Source organism: Struthio camelus, chromosome 2 (assembly GCF_040807025.1).
Source record: "Struthio camelus isolate bStrCam1 chromosome 2, bStrCam1.hap1, whole genome shotgun sequence".
NCBI lineage: Eukaryota > Metazoa > Chordata > Aves > Struthioniformes > Struthionidae > Struthio > Struthio camelus.
Window position 1 is genome coordinate 100,764,414 of NC_090943.1, and position 24,517 is coordinate 100,788,930.

The window sequence follows — 24,517 nt, forward strand, 5'->3', positions numbered from 1 at the left end:
TCACTTCAGTAGAAATACTCAGGATTACTTCCAGAACAAAGTTGTAGATACAAAAAGCATACAAGACATTAGCAATATCGAAGACTTGGGAGACTGAAGAGCAGGAGGAAATGTCAAAGAGGAACAGGAAGACCCAGTGACAGATACCCTTACCAATAGTTGGTAATATTTGCATTAGCAGGTAGAAAGGTAAAAGAATAGAAGTAATATCCATAGATAGTGAGAACTGGAAGTCACTCTGGGAAAAGGTATCATAGCAGAGAAAAAGCACCAAGAAGGAAGAAAAAAACAGAAATATCACCTTAAAAAAGGGGGGGTTGGGGGAAGGAAGGAAGGAAAAAAGGCTAAAACAACAGTCTTGAAAATGAATGTGCTATTCATTTCCTTTTTTTTTTTTTAAGGTATGATAGAATTCAGCCATAAGATACTAGAAAAAATATTAATAATTAAAACCAGTTCTGTGCAGAGGCTATATCCCGCCTTGATGTCTGCGAAAACTTCCCATGAACACTGAGGCATGCCCTGATCTGTCTACTGGTGCCCTTTCATTCTGGGATACGAGATCCCCCAGGCGAAGGCCGTGAGCAGGAGATACCAGCTTGCTTCATTAAAGAATTTCACAGTTTATCTTTACAGTATTCTTGAATATGCAGAGTCAAGACACCTGAAAGCTTCAGAAAACCCTAAACCGTTAAGATAGACTGTAGAGCTTCTGAGAAAACCTAATGACTAGCTTACTTAATGACCCTAAGAGAGAAACGATTCACCATTTGAGCAGCAAAGGAGATCTGCATTTAGCAGCCAAACAACAGAAACTACACTTACTTTCTGTCATTATCAGCAATGCATTTCTTGTCTGTGATCAGGACTCTGAAGGATGATAGGCAGATTCAACAGCAATTCTAATATGAAATTTAATTTTTAATTTAGGAGGTACTTAAGATAAATGGTATTTCATAAGTCTGACAAAAGTAAAATTACACCATACCCCAGAACAGTAATTCCTCATATCTCCATAAGTCACATCACTGTTTCAGTTTTCATCACGGTTTCTCCAGAATTTTGAGAAAAAAGGCAAACGCATATAAAGAAAACACTATTTTGAAATGTACATATGGACATACATATGTGGACATAACATATATACTCGGTGTTCTAAAATAAATGTAAGATTTTATTGGCTCAGAAATATTCTTTGTTTAAAAGGAAGGAAAAACACTGGGGGGGGAGGGGGGACAACAAAATGCTTCATAAAGCAGTATCGTGAAAAAGGGTGCTCTCCCACTCCTCTCACAAATATCTGTAGTACTTGAGAAAAATTTACAACCAAACCCACTGTGTAAATTACACAAAGATTTATTTGAAAATTATCAAACCAGCCCTGTAATAAAACTTGATATTTTTGTTGTTCTTAATCTGCCTCTGTCACAAAAGCATTGTCTTTATACTGAAGGAGGCAAACCTCTTAGGATTCAACACATTAAATTATTACAACATACATATTTAGCTTGGCTAAATGCAACATATTTTGTCAATAAAAAAGTACAACATTTTAAGCACTGTTAATACCTACATCATTGTGTTTTCTTGACAGACCTGGGACATAAGCACTCCTTTCTATGAGAAATCCTGAAGAAGGGAGAAAGGTACAAAAGGAGAAGGGAGAAATGTGTACATCTGCTATGGAAGAGACTTGCATTCCTCTTCAACAGGCACAACTGCTAGTGACTCTGTGTAGGGAGAGGAATAGCCAAGCCACCACAGAAGTTATATTTAAAGTGCCATTTTCTAAACACATTTTTTTCCTGGCTCCACATCGTGTCTGCACTGCAATCTTTAGGGTAAGAATAAGCATATGATCTCCCATATGACTTCACAGAGCTCAGTTGTTAAAAACAATACTGTTCAACATTAACTTATGCCACTTCCCACCCCCAAAAATTAGGCCAAGAATCAGAGGAAATCATGCGGTGTGTTCTGGATATTCCATGACTACCACTTCTGGCAGGACTTAAGCCACATATTTCATAGGTAACTAGGAACACACACACTGTTGTTTTGTAGCTACATTATACCACAGGATCCTACTGCACCACTGCTTTTCCTCTCTGCATCTCTTTCCAAACGTTTTGTGATTTCAGCCCACGAGGTCTGCCCCAGCACTTATGAAGGGGGCTTAGAATGATCTTATCTTTTAAATATACCAGCATTCTGTGGGGGGAAAAAGTTCCCCGGGTATTTTAACACATGAACATATAGTCCTACTTAACACACGTTGTCTACTCATTGCTTCTGCTGGTAATTAAGGATATTAAATCCAGTCTACTATGTTAACCAGAACCAATTTTATTAGTATCGACAAATTCTTAAGTCAAAGTGGAAACTTTCAAGTACACAGACATCTTCAACTTTGTCTTAACAAAAACCCTCCTTTCACTTTTCACAGCCTGAGGATCATTACAGACCCACTTCTTTTTCAGTCTACCACGAAAGGTTAAAAGGGAATTGCTAAATCAGCATATTGTCAGAGTAATCTCATTCTGAAGGAAACTTTTTAAGGACGTTTTAAAATTATTTGTATAAAATAGTGCTGTCTAGCCTACTAAACAAGAGCTTCCCCATTTCCCCCACAAATGCGTCACAGAAGACTACAAACATCTGCCGAGCCTTCCCCCGCTCCTCCTCCTCCTCCTTAACGTAAATATTCTGACTTATAATAGATTTAGGCAAGTGGGGGGAAAAGACTGCACTCTACTCAGCTTATCTTATTTGGAAATTTAAAGTTCAGTTTATTCATCTGTTTTAACATAGAAAGGAAGATTTTACATTTCCAGTTGGAGTAGAGAGCCTGTATTTCTCTCTTTATAAACACATAAGCCATCACTGAACTAGAATTTCTGCTATAGAAGTCCAACATACATCTGAATGAACCAGTCTAGGAAATATATATTTGCATAAGCATCTACTTGAAAATGTGTAGATCTAGAAATTCTCCTTTATGTTTTCCAGCATGAACATTTGCAGTATTTTGAAGTTTGAAATCAAATTGCCTGAACATAAGAAACCCAAAATACATGTCTTCTGCACTGAAAAGGAATAACTTTAGGATTTAAAACGAACAAAAAACACTTGAGTCTTTTCCCTAAGCTTCTTGAGTACGTAAAGTTGGACTATAAAGAGACTGTTTTGGTCATGGTTAGAACAAAACAGTTTTCACCTCTTCGGCGATTGCGTAAAGCGTTATAGCAAAGAGACGCTCCTCTCTGATGCGCAGACAACTGCATGTCATGTGAGCTACCCGTACGCAGCTGAGAGAGGCACCACGCATCTGTCAACTCCGTCAAGGGCAAGGAATCCTTCCTAGAGTCCTAGGACACTTGTCTGAGGCAGTAGGGGAGTACTTATTGCAAAATCCCCTGCAAACATTGTAATATAAATATAACGTACAGTTTGAAAGAAACAATACTATGCTCCAAATTCATTTATACTTTTTTCTTAAAAGGAATTCACTGCAACAATTATTTTATGGTAACAATGCTCTTGGAAAAATTTTGGGGCTAGCTATAACAGAAGATCTATGCAATTATAAAGCACACAACTGTCAAGTCTGGTGGACTGATACACGCAAAGTTTGAAAATCCTGACATGAGTGTAAACAAAGAAACTTGAGTATTTTTAAAGCAGGAAAAGAGTAATTAAGGAAAATGTGAGACTATAAACCTTAGCCATTTTTCCTAATAGACATTTAAGACATAAATGATCATAAAACTGGGAGGTGGCTCTCTTAACTAAGCTATTTTAGTCTATCCACTAGTTTGGTATTTACATAACTTCTGATGGTTATTACACATTAGAAGCGGCTGTTATTCATCTATTTATTTATACATTTTTAAACAGAACTTCATCCCCTACCCAGGGCATTAAAACAGTTATCTTACACTGACACTCACTGCAAACCCAAATCAATTCTGAGTTGCAAGAAAACAAACAAACAGAATAAAACTCAAAAAAGGTCATATTCTACTAAGCCCTCATATGAAAGCCTGACTCTCATAAAATGTAATTCTTCCTGGGCTCAAATAACTTAACTGAGTTTTATCCCAGAGTCAACAGTCTGTTCTAATAGAATTCCTTGAAAGAGCTTCTGCTGAAATCTTAGTTTTTGTTTCTCTCTTCACAACTACAACTTCTCTTTATGGCCTTCCTAACACATTGGAGCTCGTGCATCAGCAACAACACGAGTTTTCTAACACTTCTTACGCTATGTTCAATTAACAATAGAGAAGATACAGGATGTGAGGGTGATACAGAATTATATATCTATGTTGTACCCACTCCACTCTACTCTCACAGAAATCAAAGTGGTTTATACAAACCTTTAGGTCCCAGTTCACTGCTGCTTTTTTTGTGTCTGTAGACACTCACTAACTCCTTCTAGCTTAAGCCTGATTCTAACTGCAATTTTAATGATTTATATTACACAGAAATGTTTTTTTTTTTTTTTTATACCATCAAGAGACCAAAACCAAGTTCCTTCCTCCATTCTTTTTCTTTGATTAACAGTCATTCTTGTATATATTCCTCTGCAATCTTGTTAACCTGGAATGCTGTTCTATTATCCTTCTCCCTCAAATTATTTCAACTCTCCCTGAAAGCACCTGGTTTTTCCACTGTATGCGCACATTCTCTCTGCATCCTCATTTTCTTTCTCTTTCTAATATTTAGCATGCATATGCAGAAATCTATAAATACATATTTAAAGCTGACAGTGCCAGTTACAATCACGTTAATTTCTCAGGAGGTCTTTTTAATTGCTTAAATCTTAGCTAAACTTCATCCTTTCTCAGTGAAACTTTCTATGCCAAATTTCTTCTTTTTTTTTCCTTAATTAATGTAAAAAAATATGAAAAGTTGAATTGCTTCCTTGCTTACTCGTACTAAAGTTCTTAAAAGTCATTCCTTAAGGACCTCTAGTACTTTTGAAATTTGTCAATAGAAGGGAGTACAGAAAGGAAAAACAAGCAAGCCAGAAATATAGAACAGATCGTTTGCTATCCTTATAAATTAAATTATATACCTGCTTTTGGACAATTTAAGAAGCTCAAAAAAGCCTGCTGCTTATACATGTCAAATAGAGGTTTCCAGCATAGTTTCACAATGAGTTCAAGCTGGCATACATTAGCACAGGCAGTGAAAAAAAAAAGCAATCCTGTAATTCTACCTGCTCCAGGCTCCTTATTTCCATCTCCATACCTTTCACACCAGCACAAACATTTGTGAGGCCAAATGACAAAACTGACCCTGACTGAAAAACTACAAGCAGTTACCGCTGCCTTTGTGCTGTCCCTCGCAGTTTGTCACTGCCGCTGCCACCCCCTCCTGCAGCAATGTGGTGTACTGGAGCAGGGAACTGACCCAGATTAAAACTTACCTCCCTCGCCACCCCCCACCTTTGAATTAGCCCAATTCGTTCTGCCTAAAACTATTTCCTCCGCTGCAGGGCTAGATAACACACTGACGGTAGCACAAGCAAGGGGAGCAACACAAAGTGAGGAGCAAAGGACTGAGGGGAGGGAAGGACCACTTTTGCCAGCAGTAATGGCTTGAACTGATCTTGAAACCAATTGTGCAACTATGAAATTAAAGGTACTCCTCTCTAAAGATTTTTCCTGCATTGAGTATTCACCCCTCACTGCCAAGTCTTTCTCAGCATCAGCTTGAAACTCTGCAAGATTATGCCACATACAAGAACCAGGATATTACAGAAAATGGCACAAATGTTTAATACCTGTTAAGATATTCTCTCCTAAGACGTTAACAGCTTTCAACACCAGGAACAAATGCTGCAAATCACTGATGGGATTTGTTTCTCCACTCTCATGTCAGCATGTTACACAGCTCACACACTAAAAGCCTGTGTTGCAGTTTGAGGTCCCAACATGTTGGTGACTCATAAGAAGTGCTGTGGTTCAATATGATTTTCTTTTTTTTTCAGTTTGCTATTTAAAAGAGAGGAAGTAACATTTAAGAACACCTTTAAATGTTAAGACTGTGAAGTGAAGCATGGAGAAGTTGGAGAATGCCAAAATTAAGGTTGTTTACGCAAACCCATTCAGTGAGCAAAATGGACTGCACTCACTGCTTGGCTCCAGGCCATATTTGCAGCACATCCCGAACTGAACACAAGACTATCAGTTTCTTCATCACTTTTTCTGTTATTTGGCCACAGCAACATCTGACTGCTTCACAACGCTAACAACTTTATCTTCTGAACCCTTAGAAGCTTAGGTAGCACTGGTATCTCCAGCTCATACGCAGGAAACAGAGGCATAGAGACAGATTAAAAGATTTGCCAAAAATGCTGGCTAGTCTTTGGTCTTCAAATCTTGAGCTACCTAAACCTCGGGTTTTCAAGGTACTAAGCATTTTGGGGGTATTTTACATCCAAATTGTACTCATGGTGGACCACCTGCCATTGCAAAAACTCAGCTTTTTTTGTCCAAGTGCCTCAACTTGGCACACACTAAAAATGAGGAACACACTATTAGTGGCACGCTGCAAATAGTCTGGCTTAAAAGCCTTGCTCAGTCTCACTCAAGAAACTCTGAGGCAGAAGCAGGAATGAAATACAGTTCTTTCAGGGCAACATTAAACAGCCTTTTCCCTCCTACCACCCTCTCTTGCAACCCACGGTCGGCCAGTATTTTTCCATTGCCTGTGATCCAACAGTACTGTACAGCAAATAGGACTAAACACTGCTGAAATCACATACATGATCAAATTTATGGATACATAATAGGGAGTCAGGGATAGGTTAGGTGAAGAGAAGGGGTAGTAAATTACAGCTTTAAATCCAGCCTGTCTAACCCCGCCGAGTATTTTAGACTTTTTTCATGTGGAAACGTTATGACATGTTATTTTTAACGTACATACATTATTACAACAGCAGTTAGAAGTTGTGGCCAAGATAATCTCTAACGGGTAAGATGTTGGACATTCACGTATTAAGAAGCAATTATCAGTCACAAAGATCTTACAGTCTAAACAGGCAAGACAGAAAAGATGGGATAAAGAAACCATCCTAGACGAGAAATACAAGGCATGAACTGACTACTTCTGTCGTTCTACAAGAGATGCAGCCTACACATTACATGCAGATCTGGTACTCTGGCTAGTGATATACCAATAAAACCATGCATTCTCTCTGACTTCATGAAGAGAGATTTTGTTCTTAAGTGCAGTTTCTACAAGTAATTACAAAAAAAAAAAATCTAATCTACAGAAACAAAAACCGCTGCCAAATCAATGGATATTTCTATAATAAAGTCACTGAGTCAGAGCTGAGACTCCCTGTTCCTTTGTCACGCACATGCTCCTTAACTTGGAGCAAGATACGTACCTGAGCCTTCTCTTCAACATTTTTACAGATGTCCACAGGTATGCTGCAGAACGCAAGGCACAAGCAATTCTGACGTACCACCATCAGAATGGTGGCACCTCATAAATACCCTGAAGTGAAGCATTGTATCTATGGCAGAAACAATACTAAGACCCAAAAGTCAAATGTTATCCTTTAAATTGAACAAGTACAAGTCTAAATCACCCGGGGGGGGGGGGGTGGTGGTGTTAAGGCATTTGATGTAAATCATAAATAAAAGCATAGCATAATGATTGATTTGCAAATTATATACAATACATACCGAAACACTAGTAAGAAATATCAACCTGTTAGCTTTTAATGTAAAAAAGGCCTATGTCACCATTGAAAGTACATTATTATTTTAAACCAACTCAAAGAACTTTTACTAAATTACAGTTAAGACACAGTAGATGCATAACTCTTCTGGAAATCATAAGACGCAGAACATATCCAGCTTTCCAGCAAACTTATGCATGCTTCTCAGATTACAGCAAAGCTATCAAGCAAAGCTATTCATATTATACTCATATTTCCTTAGCAAATACGAGGTGTTAAAAGATTGACAAGGCTGTTGAACTTCATGGGCCCATCCCTCATTTGTTTCAAATGGAAACATTTGATTGAGAAGGAAAAACAGAAGCAGCAGCAGCGTGCATTTTTAAAAATAGTAAAAAGCTTAACTACAGAAAGATTAAGATCCAAATATTTGCTACAATTTTGTACCTGTGAATTAAGGCACTGTGCTAAATACTGTACAAATAATAAGTTTTCATTGTTAAACTCTGGAATTGGATATGTCTAAGTAAACAAAAACATGAGTTGTTTTTCATTCTATATCCTCACAACCATCTGACAACAAACCAAGCCCACTCAGCCCTGCTAAAAGCATGATTCTCTAATGTAACTGTACTTCAGGGAATACATTACCGCTTCTGTGAATGTTTGTTACATCTGTGTATCAGTTGGCCATGTAAATATATAGTGCAACTGCATGTAAAACAGTCTTGTATCTGTTAGCAAAAACTTGAGGTAACAAATACAGTAAGTTAAGAAAAGACAACCTTTGGATGCCTGGGAGCTAGTATAGAATCTAGTGATCCTTTTTTTTTTTTTTCCAGCCTACCTCTGAAAGAAGACAGATGTTTTCCTCTTTCACAGCACACTTATTTTCACTTATTTTCTGAGGGGTGATGATGCTCCCCACCAGAAACATGATACGCTGCTGAAATATTTAACAGGCTAAGGGGACGCCAGGAATATTTGCTGATGAACTTCTGCTCCAGTAGCATAACTTACATGTAACTTGGCTATCAGTGTTTTTCTAGGCGTACTTTTGGCTTTTATTTTCGAAACTACTAAATATTTTTTGGATTTGTATACGTTTAAGTCATAGCTTTGTGTGACCTGCAAAACTGTAATTTCTCCCAAATTCTAGCCCCTCATCCTTACCACTAGGCAGAGATCACTACACTTGTTGAACTAGTGCAAAGACCAAGTCTGACACTCTGCAGGACACTCCAGACCAAAGCAGTCACATCAGCTGGTAACATTTTTTCATGTAAGGACGTATTTGCAATGAGAAACAAAGACGACTAACATGACAAAACAAAATAATGAAGCAAACACAGTGCAGTAGATGCCTTATCGATACCCTTCAGATATAACATGTCATTCAGCACCAGTCAGGCACTAAAACCACGTCAATAGCATATGGTCATGAAAACAGATGACCAACTAATTTTATTTTCTTGTTTTTATTTGCAAAACAACTCTCCCTACAACCTGTCCTCTTGAACAGTTCTTTTCCTTCTGTAAAGTCGGTTAGTATAGCACTGTATTGACTCATCTACAAACAGACAGTGAAAACGGAGAAGGGGGAGAGGGAAGGGGACTTCAGCATGAAAGAATTAAGAAATTTGATCTTCAGTGAAGAATACTTCAGGGTTACTGCTAACCCGACAAAGGCTGCAGCTCTCAAACGCATACAAAATTATTTAAGAAAAAAAAAAAAAAGCCACATCACAAAAAGAAGAGTCTTACAGTCTTTTGCCAAACATCTTATATTTAGGTCTATATATTAAAGAATGCCCCTTTGTTTTCCCCAGACGATTAAAAAAATTGGTAGCTTACTGTAAACACATGCAATATGAAAACTTTTAAAATATCTTCCTATGCTTCAGGAAATCCAGAATTAACTGAAATATGTATTTTCCTTTTTTTTTTTTTTTTTTTTTAGAAAATGTATATACATTTTAGATTCTTGGACTCAATTACTGATTCTAGGCTGACTTGTACTGCAAGTGCAACTCAAGTAACTCATCTGATGCACAGCAGAATAGACAGTGTCACGGGTTGTTCAACAGTGACTGCTCTAAAAAGTTAAACATTGATGGGCTCTGGACAAGTCCAGTTAAATCTACTGGAGACTTGATTGCTATGGGGCAACCAGAGAGCAGAGGAGTTGAAAGAAGGCAGAGAGAAGCCAGGTAAGGCCATGGAGTGTTCTTTGTACATGGTACGAAAGGTAACAGTTAAGTTTAGACAACTTAAACATACCTTTTATCCTAAAAATAAGGTTTACCTGCTCCTACTTCTTTATCTTCTGAAAGTTATATAATTTAACAATTGGCTGAGTTTTGCCTTAGATCACAGACATTTACTGTTTTTGCAAATCTAATTATCTTCACTAATTACCATAACCTACACCACAGATGCAACACATTTTAAAAGTTCAAAGGACTAAGACCGTCAGTTAAGACTGGCCAAACTTTCAATACATGAAAATAAGTTGTCAGAAACCAGACCTAAGGAAGCTTTTCAGCCTTTTCAAATTTCAATTAAAATTGGGGGGGGTTAAGCAAATATTTTCTGCAATATTCTCAGAGACTGATAAAATGACTAACGGAACTGAAATCCAGTTTCCCTCATCATCTCAACTAAAAATGGAAATAGGGCATAACTAATGAGAGGTAAACTGATTTTTCAGATCACTTCACCTCTAATAACCCATGCTAGTAGCTATACATGCTCACGACATGTTTAAGTTTGCAGCACCTGTGTAATTTTAACATCATTTTTAACAGTAAGAAAGAGGTTCCAACGTCATTTCAAATTCTGGCTTCAGCTTCTACCTCTATTTACCTTCTCAATATTTAATCCATCTTAATTTACTGGAAAACTCCATTAGTTGTAGAAGAATAGAAACTGATGATTTCTGCTACTGGGGAGGGTGATAATAGCTGAATGACTGGGAAAACTACACAAGGCAAAAAAAATGCAATTTATTTCTTGCACAATTAAGTGTTTAATTAGATTATTTATTTTAAATGCATTTACTTAAGTGAATATAAAATTACAAAAAGCTTTACAAGAGACTTATCTACTCTCGTATTACTTTGACCTTAGCAAGAGTTATCAGATAGGGCACTAAAAGTAGATCATTTTCATCTTTGATTGAAAAACATAACATCAGCTACGTCAGTAACTTGGTAAGCAGCAGTATTAAGAATTAGGATCTAATTCACCACTTCAAGTTCCATAAGAAGGGGAAACGACAGCTCCTAAATTTAAGGCACTCCAAGGTGCCCATTACTGCTTTTCCCCTTTCCTGATGTGTGACAGAGGCTTAACTACCACATTGAGTAACACTGCCCAGCACTTTCTGAATAAAGACGCTGCACAAATGTCTTCAGTAATAGAGATTCTTAGTAATACTGGCACACAGTACACATACGCAAATTCTTTGATACAGCTGTATACTGTACGCTTAAGGGCCTTTTAACTTTCACTGAAACGCAAAAAAGTATACGAATGCTTGTGTTTGTTGGGTGCTGGCTGACTTCTCTTTTTTCTTCCATGTCCCCATTTATTTTTTTTAAAAGTTAAAAATAGAATTAAATACTGTTCCTGCCCCCAAAATTTTATGCCAATATTTGCAGCTTTACAATAGCTTTTATTGTCTAAAGAGATGCATACACACTGCAACTGTGAAATCCATGTTAAAAAAACTGATGACAACTACACACTGGCGGGGGGTGGGGGAAGGCACGTTCTCCCTTGGTATTTATTTCTGCTCTTGAACTAATCTGTATTTTTCCCTCATTTAATTCCTCCAGGGCTGCTACTACCAAGAGAGTTACAAATAATCATATGATCAGACTCCTCACATGCATCTGCCAATCCTGAGCTCTGGTAAGTGCACTGGGATTTTGTTCAAGGAAATGCCCGCACATATAAGTTTGCCAGTTGGTGGACCAGGTCATTTACGTCTTTGACCCTTTCTGTAGCCAACAAATTGCTACTGAGTTGTGCAAAGGCAGGGCAGTGAGGAGACTAAAGTCAAACCCAGACACTGCTGAGGAAGCACGGGTGATGAAGATGACAAATACAAGGGAGGCATGCGTGGGGGAAGAGTCTGATCCTCTCAAAAGCAAGCCAAACTGATTACTATTAAGAAAAACAACTATCAGCTGCCAAATCTCATGCTGCTTCCACATTACACACATTTCCCACCTCTCTGTACATTTCAATTGCCTATTATTTGGTAAGGACACTATGTCTTCCTTTGCATTTTCAAAGTTGAGGTTGGTTGTTGCCACAAGCTGGATATCAGGAGTGCTGTCAAGCACACAGACTACAGGAATAAGAACAGTTTCTCCTTATTTCCCTCAAAATTACAGTAGTCTCGCAGGTTACTCCTAAAGCTTGTTTGTAAAATAGTTTTGGACCACAACAAACTTCTTCAGTACATATTCCTTTAATTTCACAACTGAAACTGCAGCTGAGCTTCCCAAGACCTTTTCCTTCTTAGCTGAGAGCTACATACCTCTCAGGTTTCTGGGATGTATCTGCTTTGTCCGAGGCATTTTCCTCTAATTTCATATACCCCTTTCTCCTCAGAAATGAAAAGTAGAGCAAGCAGAGAGCTGGCAGTTCCATAAACTTGTCAAAGGAGTCAGTTAATCCATGTGCTAAAAAAATAAAAATAAAAAAAGAAAGAGAGAGAAAGAGATAAAAGTTATGAGATGTATGCATAATAAGGAAAATCAAAGATATCTGTCTGCTCTCTTTCATCCTAAAATGGCTACAGGAACTGGTGATAAGCAATAAAAACTTCTATACCTATCCTGCACAGAGTGAAATGTTCCAACATTATAAGAAAATTAAATGAGGGTCAAACTCCTTTTGGGGTTACTCAGGAGGCACGAGAAGTCTAAGACATTTTTCCACATTTGTCAGCTGTTTTCTAGCCAGAAAACATTTTCTAACAACTTGTGTCCTGTGTAAAAAAAAAAAAAAAAAAAAAAACCAAACCTCACAAAACAAAACAGTCACATTAGGCTTTAAAACAGCAGATCTTCATTTGTATAGAGGGGGATAGGGGAGGGAGGGGAAGGGCAAACACATGCTGCATCAGCAATCATCTCTCCCATTTGCAACATCAGCCATCTCCACAGTATCCTTACTTGAAGTGTGCAATTGTAACAAGTCCAGAAGAGCTCCCCAGGGGACTCTACTGAAATATCAATTTACAACACAGACTCACACCAGCTCTAGACCCATGCGCAAGTCGTTGCAAAGCGAGCTCCTGTATCGGCATGCAGCAGTCCCTGCATTTACACAACGGTGCAGCCAGCAAAGTCTAAGTATGCATGAACTTCATGGAAGATGGAATTCTTTTAACAGCCTAATGGACAGATTTTCTACTGAAGGGGCACCAACCTAAATTTGCATCCCCAAACCTCCACTTTTCCCCCCCTCAAGATTAACAAAGTGTATTATTTTTTAAATATGCTTATGATTTACTTCCCATTTAAGGAGTACGTTGTTTAGCTTCTGAAATCTTCCTGTACTGAAATCTCCCTCTGAACTATAGTGAGCCACTTGCACTTAAGAACTTAAAAAGAAGAATGACTAGTGCGATTCCACTACTTTGGCCAAACAACACTACTCGCTTACTATTCATAGTAATACCAACCCCGACTGAGAGCTTTCTTTGAATCAACACCAGGATAAGTTTTTTTAAATGTATATAAACCATACAGTGGCCCTTAACATGGGCACATTGACAAAGGATAACTACTCGAAATAGGAAGCACGTAGAGCCTTCTATCATTTAAGTATTAACTCAGAGTTCTGATCATTTCTAATACAGACAACAATGTTTTTGAAAAAGCGGAATTCAAAACCACTCAAAATAGACTGTTGCTTACAACCTCCCCTCCAGTCTACAGACTGTTGAGGAAGATAGTCATTAATTTTTAACGTTTCTTTTGTCTATTGCTGCATAAAAGACTCAAGAGAAGAAACTGAGTAGCGCTGTCACAAAGGAAGGCTGGCAAATATTTTTCTGACTAATGGTTCTTTACTAGGATATTATCGCGTTAAGGGGAAAACAAGAAAAAAGCCAGAACACCACACAGAGGGCTGTCAAGTTGTTCACACATATCACTTCATCTGCAAAGATACCAGAAAGATTTAAAAACGAAAAAAATCTTACGCTAACAGTTCCAATTTTCTAGTCTTAGACACAAACTCTAAGTGTGCAGCAGCGGCCAAATTACTTGAAGCAACAAGCACCTCCGAAGCCCTGTTTTGTTTTGCTGGGAATCCTGGGTCTTGTGCTGACATCCTCACAAATAATAAACGCGGTCACTTAGGTAAGCTATTTCAAGCAGACGGGTTTGAAACGCATCAGATATCTGTAAGTCGTAAGCACCTCCTGATGCTCCCTCGCAGCACAAATGACATCTTATTTACGCTTCAAAACTACCTATTCCACCTGGTCACCAGCAGTATGCTTTTGCAGAGGGATGGCCCTACGAAAGCCACAGCAGAAATACTGTAGGAGACCCGCGTAAAGTCGCTGCCTCCTTGATTTCAATAATCAAAAAAAAAAAAAAAAAGGAGAGAAAGAGAGAACGAGCCCTCCGCAATCACGGCGGTCACATTCCACCCCCATCCCACCTCCCCCCCGCCAAAAAAAACCGTAGACTACGGAACAGACCGACCAGGCGGAGGGACGGCTGCAAGCGCAGAGCCCGAGGGACCCGTGAAACGTCGGTATGTGCGAGCACTGTTGCAAAGGGAGGAGGAAAGGGAAGAGAGCGGGGGGGGGGGGGGGAGGGAGGGGAGGAGGGGAAAAAAAAAAAAGCATGAATGAATAAAGAGGGAGGAGCCTGGGAAAACCCCTCTGCAACGCTGCGCCGAACAAAGCGCTGCACGCGCGGGGGAGCGGGGGGAGCAGAGCGGCTGCAGCCCGGCACCCACCGGCCGCGGCGGGGCGGGAGGAGCCGGGCCGAGCCGAGCCGGGCCGGGCCGGGCCGCCGGCCCCCGCCATCCCAGCACGGGGAAGCAAACAAGCCCGAGCGCGGCGCTGCCTACCTGGGGCGGCGGGGGGCTTCGGGCACCCCGGCAGGAGACGGCGCGCACGCACACGCGTGGCAGAGCGGCCGGGCCGGGCCTGCCTCGCCCGCCGCCTCCCCGCTGCCCGCAGGACACGCTGTGTTGTGTCTGCCGCAGCTCCCCGCGGAGGGGGCGCAGACAGCCGCCGAGGAGGAGGAGGAAGGGGAGGGAGGAGGAGGAAGCGAGGAGGCGCCCGGCCTGCCCCCCCCCCCCAACACCTCCCTCCCCGCGGGGCGCCAGGCCGCGGCGACGCGCCCCCCCCCGCCGCGGACCCCGCTGCAAACCTGGCGGAGGGGCCGGCGGGCGGCGGCTGATGGCGGCGCGGGTGCGAGGAGCAGCGGCGGCAGCCGGGAAACACGGCGACCCCTGCGCGGCGGCGGCGGCGGCGGCAGGGAGCCTCCTTCACTTGACAACCTCAAACACAAACATGACCCTGCGCTGCCGCCGCCGCCGCCTCGCACACACGCTCACACCCCTCCTGCGCGCAACATCCCCCCGGCCCGGCCCGGCCCAGGCGCCGCCCCCCCCCCCAAGCACTGCCCCTCTCCACACAGCCCCCCGTCACCCACGGGCAGCGCTGTCCGTCCGTCCGCCCCCTCTGCGCAGACCCCTCCCCCGCCGCCGCCGCCGCCGCCGCCGCGGGGCTCCCCCGGGCTCCCCCCGGGAGTCGGGCCCCGCCGCCTGAACTCCCCCCCCCAGCGGGTCCCCCGACACCGGGTCCAGCGCGGCCCCGACCATCGCCGCTCCCCCCCCCCACCACCCCCGCCCCGCGGGATCTGCCCCCTCCCCCCGCGGCGAGGCGGCGGGGCAGGGGGAAGGGGGGGAACAACGAGGGCGGCGGGGGAGGGAGCCCCGCTGACAGGCGGGAGGGGGACGGCCGGGAGGGCTGCCTGCGGCCCTGGGCGGGGGCGGGCGGGGAGGCACGGGCCGGCTCGGCGCGCCCGCGGGGCTCCCCTCGGGGAGAGACGCTCCGCTCCGCTCTCCTCCCCGCGCCCCTCCCCCCCGCGCCCCGGTCACCCGCGGGGGGGGTGGGGGAGGGGCGCGAGGCGGCGGCGCGGGGCCGGCCGGCCGCGGGGGGGGGAGGGGAGGGGAAGGCGGGGGGTGTTTTACCTTCTCTCACTTTCTATTGCAGGAAGCGGGGCCGGAGCAGTGACGTCACCGGGTCTCCCGGCCCCGCCCCCTGCCGGCGCGGGCGGGGGCGGGGGGGTGGGGGGGGAGGGGTCAGGCAGCCGGGAGGGAGGGGTCACCGAGGGGGTTTCCTCAGCGCCCGGCGGGGGAGGCACAGAAGCGAAACTCGGAGCACAACAAACGCCGCGCCAACGTTATTCCCCGTCGCGCACACGCACACGCGGCGCTCCCTCCCTGCCTCCCTCCCGCGGCGCGGCTCCGGAGCCGGGTTGGGGGCGGGCGGGGGGGGGGGGAAGCGGCCCCGCGCCGCGCCGTTGGGGTCGCCGCGAGACCCCGCCCCCCCCCTCCCGTCCGCCGAAATAACCGCCGCGGCCTAACGCGCCCGCAGCGTGCGCGGAGCCCGGCCGGCTTGGCGGCTCTCCTCACGGCCGCGGGGCTCCCGCCAGCCGCGGGGGCGGGGCGGGGGGGGGACACGGAGCCGGGGCTCGACCCCGAATAAAAAAGAAGTTACCCCGCGCCTGTTCCCCTTCCCCCGCTGCCTGAGTGTGTGTGTGTGTGTGTGTGTGCGTGAGTCGCGCTCCCCCCTGCAGCGGCCCGGCCGCGGCACCGGCACACGGGCACGCACACGTAGGCACACAGCCGCTGAGGCGGAGATCCCGGAGGTGCCTCCCGCCGCCGCCGCCGTTGACCCCGGCGGCTTCCCCGCGGCTCGGCGGCGGCGGCGGCGGGCGCCCTCCGCCCCCTCCCCGGCCCCGCGGCACCCCGGCGCCGCCGGCGGAAAACTCACCGCCACCCCGCGCATCCTGCCGCAGCCAAACTTTTCATACCGGGCGACAAAAGCCGACGGCAAATCCCCCCCCTCCCCTCCCCTCCCCTGCACGGCTGGAAGTGGGCGGGGGAGGAAATACGAGGAGGAGGCGCCTGGTGCTCTCCGCCGCGGCGCCCCTTTTTTGGCCCGGGCCGCGGGTTTTTGCCGGTTGGGGGCTGTGCCGCCGCCATTGGTTTCCTGCATCAGCTGCTCTGTGCGCGGCGCTGCGGGGTCGGCCCGCCCGGGGCCAGCGCCTGGCCCGGCCCGGCCCGGCCGCGCTGCTCCTGCCGCCCCTGCGGCCCGCTGCCCCGGGCGCCTTGGCCCCGCTACCTCTGCCCTTGCCAGCCCGACCAGCCCCCGACCGAGGCCTGCCTTGAGGGAGCGTGACCCCTCTCGCCAGAGATTTTTGAATTTTCCGGAGCGCCTGCCCTCATTTAAACCGTTGCAGGTTTTCATGAGGTAGCCGAGCGCTTTTGTCCCTCTTTTACGGGTCAGACACCACGGCAGAGTAACTCCTGCAGAGCTCGTCCCAGACGCGACACCGCCTCTGACAGAGCTTTCGGCCGAGATCACAGCCTCTGGCCTGTTTTTCCCCTTGAGCTCACTTAAATTCTCCTGGAAACCGGTGTGCCGCGATAGCGGCAAACTCTGATGTGGGTAAGCTTCTCTCCCTCCCGCCCCAGAGCTGCTCACGACGTGGACGGCACAAGTAAGCACGCAGCCCGTCGTCGAAGCACCTGGCTGTTCGGCACGCTACCTGGCAGTCAGCGTAAGAGGCAGGCTTCGTCAAAAGTTTATTAATTAGAGGTTTATTGGAAAATCAGACCCTCAAAGAGCACCGTATTACGGTACCCTTCTTGTTAGACAAGAACCAGGTGAACTTCTTAGTAGGAACTTTGCTTTTTTCTTCCACATCTACCCCTGGCTTTGAGGTCTAGAGCTTTGACTTGTTAAGCAACAGAATTGCCATTAACCTGAATACATTAATATAAATATAACCCTGCAGGTGCCGTAAGCTTAAATGAAGGTACCAAATCTGACTGGTCACAAACCTGAGATCAAGTGACATCTCTATTTGTTTTATTCAGCTCTCCTTTAGACTCTGTCCCACTGATCTTTCCTTAAGTCTTGCTCCTTCCTATTCTACTTGTTGTCTGAAAGCTTCAGGCTGTTGTCACCCCCTTCGTAAAGAAGCTTCAGAGGATGCCCTTCTGCATACGATGGCTGAGAAAAAGGATCCATCACAGCTGCTGCTGGTGCAGAGGGAAGTTTTAGGTGCCCCCTCTTTTTTGCAAGGACCTGGATAAGCACAAAGCAGCAGCTCTGATGTGCTAGTTGACACGAAGCGCAACAGCAATCCTCCCAGAGCTGGGAGCAAACTGTCCTTCTACTACGAGAAGTCAAACTACATCCCATCCGGGAGCATGAACATCCAGTCCTCTTACTGCGTGGGTACGCACAGGAGTATAATAGGCATCCTTCATCTGCAAACAAGCACAGTTGTCTGACAAGAATGACTCATGAGGTGTCAAAGAGGAGGCAAGTCCCCAGAGACACATGGAGCACATCAAATCAGTGCGCGCTGATCAACCCTTGAACATAGTAACTGCGATCTGGAGGTTAGTTTGGGTCAGAGAAAAAACAGAACTGAAAGTCCGGCCCATGAGGTTATTCCCACTGTGAATCTTAAGAAGCAGTCTAAGAGGCAGCTATGAGCTGGTCACACACCTTAGCTTGCTCAGCTCTAACGTGCAGGTGACAGGGAGGGTCCAAAGAGCGGTCTCTGCCCCAGCTTGGTATCCCTCCAGCAAGCTCATCTCCGTAGGGGCAGAAAAATTCAGTCTTGAAGGTGTCCCTGGGAAAGCCAGGTGTAAGATAGCGTAAGAATCTGTTTATTGCCTTGCTGTGTAAGCTTGGAGACCGCTTCATCTTTTTCTGTTTTTCCATCAGTAAAAAGGAAGTGCGTACCCACTCAGTAAAGTACTTCAGGAAAAGTACTACATATGATTGCTAGTAGGAGGCGTATAGTAATCTTCTCAAACCTACAAATGAGGGAAACTTAAAAAATTTTCACCAAGACCTAGAATGCCACATCAACAGGCACATTGAAAATATCCTGCACAGCAGAATTTAGATACTTCACAAATTGCATCGAAAATTAATCCTACGGGATAGAGTTTCCCTTCAAAGGAGTGTGTGTTTTGGAAAGGGGAAGATTATGAAGGACTTTTTTTCTTCTAAAACTCCACTGCATTTTCAGGAGGACACCTATTTTTAAACACCCTCTAGATTTACACTTGAAACTCTGTGCTCAGAAAATGGCATATAATGGCTCACAGGTATTTTATGTATAAATATATACACATACACACATTAGGCTCTCAAGAAACCATGATACAGTAGGTACTTTTAAATAATTCATTGTTAAGCACCCCATGATAAATCTCTAGTTGAATAGTATGTGACTTTGCTAGGATTCTTGGTATATACTGAATGTGAAGCACTGTGGTAAATTTAACTATATTGAGCATCAAATGTGAAGATTTTTTATATTGAAAATTACACCCTGACACATAACTGAGAATCTTTGTTGTTAAGGCTTCAGGGAATTTTTGAGGGAACTTCTGAAGTTCTGAAAAAGAAAGAAAAAAAACCACACACACAAAGCACTATTTCTGTATAAAAGTTGAAATTTTCTCAGAGAAGGGAAACTCCTTAAATAGTCTGTGTTGAATTAACAGAACAATTTTCTTAAAAGAATTTCTATCTCATCGCTCATCCTCTGGGGCTCCACACTCGGTATGATCCAGCCTGAGGATCCGGGCTTAGTTGGTGTGAGCTAGTGCTCAGAGCATTTCCATGGCTGTCCCTGTCCCACTGTGGGCCGGAGGCCCTGAGAGCCGCCAGGCTCCAGGTCCCCAGCAGGGAACTCAAAAAGCCCAGCCTGTGACTGCTCTTCCTCTGACAGACAGACAGAATTTAGTTTTGCTAGTCCAAAACTGAGGAGTCCAGCTGCTCTTGCTGCAGACAGCACGGGGCTCTAGAATGGGAAGCCACGAGAAAGCAGAGAGTGAAAAGCCTTAAAGAGCTGGGTTTGCCGCTCCCGCAGGCGGGGCAGGAGAGATAGGGCAGCAACCGCTGCTACTGGGGGACGTCATTTTCCACTTTTTTCCAGCAATAACTGTCACCCCAGATACTCACATCTCTCCCTTGTCAGCAACAGCCAGATGCTTTCCCAAACGGAGGCAAAGACAACAGCAGGGATACGGCTGCACGCCACTCCCTGCAGCCTGCTGCTCTGTGCATACAGCCAACCCAGGAGGGACATCTTGCACGGCAGTGTCCTGCCCCCAACGCTAAGGCTATCCAAAAGAGGGGTTGTTTTTGTGTTGTCCCAGAAATTGGTTCAGTTCTTCAAACCTTCTGGTTTGGACAAACTGCTGTTTTGTAATCAAAAAATGTTCTGTAGAAGACTTTTGGCCCAAACTTACTTTTTACTTTTCCCATATACCAAAGCTGTGCATGAAGTCACTGGGGCAGCCCCTGCAATAGAGTGGACTCCTGTGGCCAGAAAAAAGGTGCATGACCCCAAAGCTGGACAGACCTGAAAGTCCAGTATAGGGCACAACTTACTGACAGTACTTGAAACTTTTTCAAAATATTATTAACCAGACATTGAAATCCCAGACATTAAGTGAACTTGTTGAGCACTGATGACAAATCTACTTATTTGCACCTCATTCTTCATTATCATATCAAAATGTCTCAGATGAGAGTACTTATGTTTAAGATACTATGCGAAAAACCATTCTGGCGAATGTTTGTCCTTCTCTGTCCTTGAAAGAGCCTTGACTGCTGCAGCGTTATCTACATTTAATCACAGGAGAGCTTTCCCAGCAACAACTCCTCCAGGTGGAGGAAGCAATGCCTGTTCTACCTAAACTACCACTGCAGCCTGACATCAGTTTTCTTTTCTCCCAGCACATGAGGCTTCACATGGCTGGTTCCAGGACAAAAGAGCGGCCACAGAGCAAGTGATCACTGTGGGGGAGACCTGCTAGCAGAATCTCTTTGAGGTCTCCTTTGGTACCACGAGCCCTGGTCACCCCGCAGTGTCCTGCTCATGCCCACACCCGCACATAGGAGATGTGCAAAGTCCAGACCTTCCTGCAGAGAAGTACGGTGAGGCCGAGAGCAAGTCTCATCGTTAGCACTTTGCAGGCTGGCTACGCTCCCTGCCCAGCAATACTCTCTATGGCAGTGTGGCAAAGTCCTTAGAAGAAAAAGAGGGGGAGAAAAAAAGAAAGAAAACAGACCAGTTAAAACACCACCATCTTTTTCACCAGAAGTCTGCCCCAGGGGCTGGTGTAAACAGTACCCATTCTGTTGCTGACCTGCACAGTAGAGGACAAGGAGCAGGCTAGCACATTCTTGTGCAATGAATGCCTTGGACTCAGCTCTCTGCGCATCCAGCTGGGCTTTGTGGGACATGCCATTAGGGCCTTTTCGGGGAGGAGATGTTGCCACTCCGCATTACAAGATATGGGATGGAGGATCTGGGAAAGGCTCATCTGTACTGCAGGCTATAATACTGCTGGCGCTGTACTAAAGGGCTGAGCAGGCTCGAACTCCCTTCCCTCTCTCCCCAGTTCTGGTGATGGAGCTCACCCAGAGCCCTGAGCAGTCTTGTGTCCAAACCTGAGGCAAGTTTGAGCTTGAGCCGGTGCTCTGGAGTGAAGGTAGATGTAGCCATGAGAAGCAACTTCCACAGCTTCTGGCATTTAAAATTGCTTCTGCCTTTTCAGAAAGGATTGTTTCTCTGTAACTCAGCAGGTTCTGCAGTTTTACAGCTGCTTTACTCTCTTTCACTGATGCATTTTTACTCTCAACAGAGCTGAACAGGTTTCTTGCCGTCTCTGAACTTTTGCACAAAGTTGCTCATATTTTCCACTGTATCTTCTTCACCTCAGCTCACTGGTTCACTCTAATCTTTCTTTTTCAGTAGCTCTAGGTCTAAACAGTTCATTTAAATACAGTGTGGTTTGCCAGCAGTTTTTGCAAATACTTTTATTTTATCTTTTAAAGAAACAGAAAACACGTGCACTTAACACATTCACCTTGCCAAGATGTTTCCTGGGGTGTGCTTTCTCTTTTTGTTTAAGTTCTTCGGTAACTGTTTTATCATATCTGAATGATTAAAAAGCATTTCATTCAGGGGATTCTTTTGGAAGTATTTGTGCTGTTCAATGGCATTCCACTGTCAGGTTTGCCATAGACGTATATAGGAAATATCTTTTAAAATACCCCATTCTGAGCGCGTAAGTTAGTTTAGCGGCTCAAAGGTTGCAGGGTTAGCATTATTTTGCTCATTTGCTTACTTTAATTATCTCTGAAAAGGTGCCCTGCTCCTCCCCTCCCCCCAATATGGATGGGCATACAAAAAATTTCAAAAGTATTGCCATTCTATTCAAAATCTCTGACAAGCTAAAAACTTCTCTGGTTACTGGGATATTTACTTTGCCAGTCACACAGGAAATTGGTAGGCACAGATCAACAAAAAAACTTCAGGTTGCCTTAGCCCTGTTTCCCTGTCTGCAAAATAGCTTTCAGGGAATACATAGCATATTTTGCAAGGGTTGCATCACAAGCCAGACATATAGCACCTGTTGTAAGCTATGATATTTCTGTCATTTTAAGTCGTTCAGTCCCCCCTAAATCCAAACAACCACACAATAAGTAAATGTATGTTTTTGCTCTGAACGATCTTGCTGCCTTTCTGTTAATAGCTTTGCTATGTAATTTTCCCTGTTTGTGGGGCCTTCTAAGAAATCAATTCCTCCAGCTGTGGCCAGTGATTTTGTTAAACCTTTCTATTTTTTTAAACTAAAGCTTTCCTTTTAAAGCTCCACAGGTCTAACAAGTGTCAGGCTCCCAGTGCTGAGGAGTGTAGAAAATTTCAAAATAAATATTTGCAAATGAATGCATGTTGAAAGCAGGGCACTTGGCAGTCTTGCAGCTGTCCCAAAATTTCACAAGGCCCACACTGTAAAAGCTGTGGATGTCATTTTCCAAAATGCTATCACATCCACATAACTGTATCCCATGCCCATTTTCACACACAAATAAACAAATACCTAGACGAAGTAAAAGAGAGGGGAAAAATTAGGCATAAGAGAAGAACAGTGATACAAATAAGATACCTGATTCCAAGTTAGCTTGTCACTTCAGTAAGTTGCACTGACAAAAAGAATATTTTAGTTTCAGTATCTCACAGAATGGATGAAGGATGCCAGGTAGTTGATGAAGTCAACACCCAGCCATGTGCTCTCACTGAGCTGGTGCTTGCACCAGGCTGGAGTGACTGCCTCATGTTTGGGCTCCTGCAGGTCCAGTTGTACCCTGTGCCCCTTTCAGCAAGTTGCGCCATGGGTCTGGCGCATCTCAGGTTCAGTTGTTAAGGTCCCTTTCTCTGAAAAAGGGCAACAAGTTTAAAAATTGACTGTATCTTCTATTTAAGCAGTGCGATACCTGAAAAGGCAGCACCAAAACATATTCCAAGCTTCAACAGCGGCCTCAGAGCTGCTTATCTGTTGGCTTAAGAAGTGGCATGACAAAAAGAGCGTATTTCCTTTAGAGGTGAATCACTCCCCAGCTCCCTCTTTATTGCAAGCACTGAGGCCATTTGTATATCACAAAAATATAGCTTATATTATATTTTGATCAAATTGTGAAAGAGCTATACTGATGAATTAAATGCATGTGTGTGCGTGGAGAGGAGAATCTGACACAGATGCGCGATTAAGCTTCCAGATAAGCTTACATGACAAGGCAAGGAAAACTGAAAGTTAAGATGTCAATTCCCCCACCAGTTTAAATTGGCATAGTTCCACCAAGATACGCAAATGGTGTTATTGCTATAGGAATCCTACCAGAGGCGGGAAGAGCAGCTGGCTGGCCCATAAACCTCCAAACAAGGCACACACACCCTTCTTAAAAGTACTGAAGTTGGCAGGGGTGACAAGAGCACAAGTCAATACTCCACCAGAAGAAATCAAGCATGGAATCCAGGCCTGCTGAGATGAAAAGATCCAGCTGCACGAAGCGATGCTCGGCACGGATAGGAGAGAGGAGCCTACAAAGAACAATGCAGTTCCCCGAAGGCTTAGGACACCAGCATGCAGAGAGGGAAAGGAGTATAGCACAGCTGTCAATCCTTTTCTAGAGAGCTATGCCTGGTGGGATAATTCTGCCCGCACATATCTTCAGGAAAGAATTTGGGTGGCTGTTAAGTCCAACTAATGCCAGTGAGTGCACTTTCAGAAAGACACAGCATACGGTAAAGGCTTCTTGGATCAAGTTTTATAGGCACTGTTTGAATGCGTGAGTTATTCCATTGGCTTAGCGAGACCGCTCACGCGTGAAGTGCCTGACTTTCTTAATGTGATCTCAGCTTCTGAATGCAGTAAACTTCAAGTGAAAAAGTGAACGTTACTTGAACAAAAAAAGTTAGTAGAGGTTGAAACATAGCTGAAAAACCCCATCTCAGGCTCCATTTTGTGCATCTGATCCTGCAAACAGCTCGCGTAATGTGACACTGAGATCAATGGGGTTACTAAGAAAACCACAGGTTATGCTTTTTGTTGAGCCAGAGGCAACGCATGCAAAAATTAAGAGCCAATTCTGCAACGCATCACTAAGCACAATCTCATTATCAAGACAGTAGTGCCATTTGGGTCTAATGCTTTAGAGAGTTCTCC

At 44.5% G+C, this 24,517-nt stretch overlaps 1 protein-coding gene across 11 annotated transcripts in view; it reads right to left on the minus strand.

Annotated features, from left to right (window-relative positions):
* HIVEP1 (HIVEP zinc finger 1) overlaps nt 1-16,908 on the minus strand; it is a 130,840-nt gene extending 113,932 nt beyond the window's left edge. For 3 of the 11 annotated variants that reach the window (XR_011139067.1, XM_068931848.1, XM_068931840.1), the window contains exons 1-2: nt 16,740-16,908; nt 12,246-12,390 (exon numbers count right to left, since the gene is read on the minus strand). Coding sequence is in view for 7 of the 11 variants with exons in the window: in XM_068931848.1 (XP_068787949.1) it covers nt 12,246-12,285 (40 nt within the window). In the remaining 4 variants the exon portion in view is untranslated. Of the gene's footprint in view, nt 1-5,788; nt 8,589-12,245; nt 12,391-14,426; nt 14,496-14,803; nt 15,033-15,108; nt 15,360-15,934; nt 15,955-16,739 lie in introns of those variants that run through there. The other 8 variants (XM_068931845.1, XM_068931841.1, XM_068931844.1 and 5 more) reach the window with 8 other exon arrangements.
* Between the last annotated feature and the right edge of the window lie 7,609 nt (nt 16,909-24,517).